This window comes from Bison bison, unplaced genomic scaffold, assembly GCF_000754665.1.
Source record: "Bison bison bison isolate TAMUID 2011002044 unplaced genomic scaffold, Bison_UMD1.0 scf7180017847855, whole genome shotgun sequence".
In the NCBI taxonomy this organism is placed as follows: Eukaryota; Metazoa; Chordata; class Mammalia; order Artiodactyla; family Bovidae; genus Bison; species Bison bison.
The window spans coordinates 8,740-11,426 of record NW_011478428.1 but is presented as its reverse complement, the minus strand read 5'-3'; the positions used below and the strand labels follow the sequence as shown (position 1 = coordinate 11,426).

The 2,687-nt window shown below is 43.4% G+C and overlaps 1 gene segment (V, D, J or C); it reads right to left on the bottom strand.

Annotated features, from left to right (window-relative positions):
- Positions 1–574: 574 nt before the first annotated feature.
- On the bottom strand, positions 575–1,886 carry LOC104991504. The segment is given in 2 exon segments: positions 575–954; positions 1,734–1,886. Coding segments are annotated over 2 exon segments (420 nt in total).
- Positions 1,887–2,687: the final 801 nt, after the last annotated feature.

Below are 2,687 nucleotides of genomic sequence, written 5' to 3'. Positions count from 1 at the left end.
TTTAACTTTCCTTCCAAGAGTAAGCATCTTTTAATTTCATGGCTGCAGTCAGCATCTGCAGTGATTTTGGAGCCCAAAAAAATAAAGTCTGACACTGTTTCCACTGTTTCCCCATCTATTTCCCATGAAGTGCTGGGACCAGATGCCATGATCTTCGTTTTCTGCATGTTGAGCTTTAAGCCAATTTTTCACTCTCCTCTTTCACTTTCATCAAGAGGCTTTTTAGTTGCTCTTCACTTTCTGCCATAAGGGTGGTGTCATCTGCATATCTGAGGTTATTGATATTTCTCCCAGCAATCTTGATTCCAGTTTGTGTTTCTTCCAGTCCAGCGTTTCACATGATGTACTCTGCATAGAAGTTAAATAAGCAGGGTGACAATATACAGCCTTGACATACTCCTATGTATACCCATAATTTTCTCAGCCACATCAACCATTGAAGCACTTCTTACTTGTCCTTTTCTTCTTTTCTTTATGTGTTTATGCCCTTTTCTTCTTTGTTTTTCTTCTCCCTTTCTCCTTCCCTTCATTTTCCTCATCTCTTACTGCTCTCTGACTCTCCTTCTAGATGACTCTAGATTTGGTCTTGTGACTGCTCCCCTGCTGTGTCCCCTCTTCCTGCCACCAGAGATACTGCACAGGTGCAGCCCCGTCTGTCCCAGTGTGCCTCTCTCAGGATGCAATAGTACACAGCGGTATCTCTCAGGGTGACCTGGGGCAGGACCAAGGTGCTGGACTTTCTGTCTGAAGAGATGGTGAGAGAGATCGTGCTGCTGTTCACTGTGCCTCGTAAGCCATGAATGACATACTCTGGACTCTGATTGGGACTTTGCCGATACCAATGTATATACTCATTTCCACTAATGGTAGAGTGGCTACAAGGCAGGGTTACATCCTCTCCTTCAGGATAATCCATGGAGCTGGGCTGGGTTGTCTTAGCATCACACACATTCCCTGGGGGGTTAAGAAATCAAATTAACTCCAGAGCACAAATCAGTGTAATTCTATGGATCAAAGGCATAACCCTCCTGTGACTGTCTGGCCCTAATCCCTACTCCAGTGTTTCTACTTATGTCCTGTAAAAATATTGTGGATGTTCATTATTGGATTGCAAGGAAATAAAACCAGTTATCCCAAAGGAAATGAGCCCTAAATATTCATTGGAGAGACTGATGCTGAAACTGAAGCTCCAATACTTTGTCCACTGGCTGAGAAGAGCTGATTCATTGGAATATACCCTGATTCTGGGAAAGACTGAAGGCAAAAGGAGAAGGGGGCATCAGAGGATGAGATGGTTAAACAGCATCACCGTCTCAATGGACATGAATTTGAGCATACTCCAGGAGGTAGTAGAGGACAGAAGAGCCTGGCATACTGACGTCCATTTGGTCATAAAAAGTTGGATACAACTTAGCAACTGGACAAAAACAAAATTTTAGAGACCAAAGATATGTGGCAAGAATCAGAGATTCCACAGGCTTTGTTCCAGGGGTCCTTGGCTTAATAATCCCAGAGAATTCTTACAACCTGCTTACTGCTAAGGACTCTTCTGGTATCGTGGCTATGATTTAAACTGTAATGTAGAAGACTGGCCTCTTTAGCAAACGCACAGATTATTTCTCAGTTCCATCACTATAATGCTGAATAAAGCACAGAGAGAGGAGTAGAGAGTAAGTGACTTTTTTGTGGCCCTTCGGCCTCAAAGTCATCCCTTGTAGACACAGAACACTTACCCAAGGTCAGAAACACAGTTACTCCAGTCACCAGCCTCATACTTCAAGGACAAGCTAGGACAATGGGCCCAGAGCTCTGGCTTGTGTCTGATCCTTGACTTGAGGAGGTTCCAGAGAACAGAGGCAACAGCTGTTAGTAAAAACTTGCAATGAGTGCAGATACCGCTGTGTTGTTGCCAGGACCTTCTCAGCCAATGATCAAGCAGTTGCTTATCTATGTCTTCCTCCCCTGTTTTAGTCATGTCCCCAAAAGATGGTGAAACATCCCCAGCTCACAGTGAAATCATCTATGAAGTTTAATGTCTGGATCAAGAAAAGGAATTCTGATCACAATGATGTGTCTATGCACAACTATTGGTCTTTCATTTGTTTTTTAAGAAACTGGTGATGGTCCATGAAGCCTGAGGAACACAATGTTTAATCCCAGAAAAATGTACTGAGCTCTCTGTTGTAAAATGAGGAAAACTTCCATCCACATTCCAGAAAATTAATTGGAGATTCAAAAGTAGGCAGTGATGTGCTCTGGGAGACAGGAAAAGTTAATAACATTGAGACTAATAGCTACACATCCTAGAACTTGCAGCAGCTCTTGTAAGGGTTCCTGGAATCATGCATCTATTGCTAACTAGGTAGACATTTTCCATGCACTTGTTCTTAATAAACTAACTGATTGACATAGATGGTGTTCACCTCCTCCTTGAACAGTGGTCCTTAATCCTCATGTTCCCTATGCCGATGCTTGTGGATGTTGTGCAGCAAAGATGCTATGGAAGAAGAACAGACGGAAATGAAGGCAAACAAAGTGGAGGTGGGGTGGAGGTGGGTGTGAGTGGTAGAAAAAGTAGGAGGAGGGAAAAAAGGGTATCAGGAATAGAAAAGGGAAGGGATGATCAGAGCAGGGAAATGGGAAAGCGTGTTAGGAAGGTACTTGGAAAGGGCTTAGGCTATTGGGCT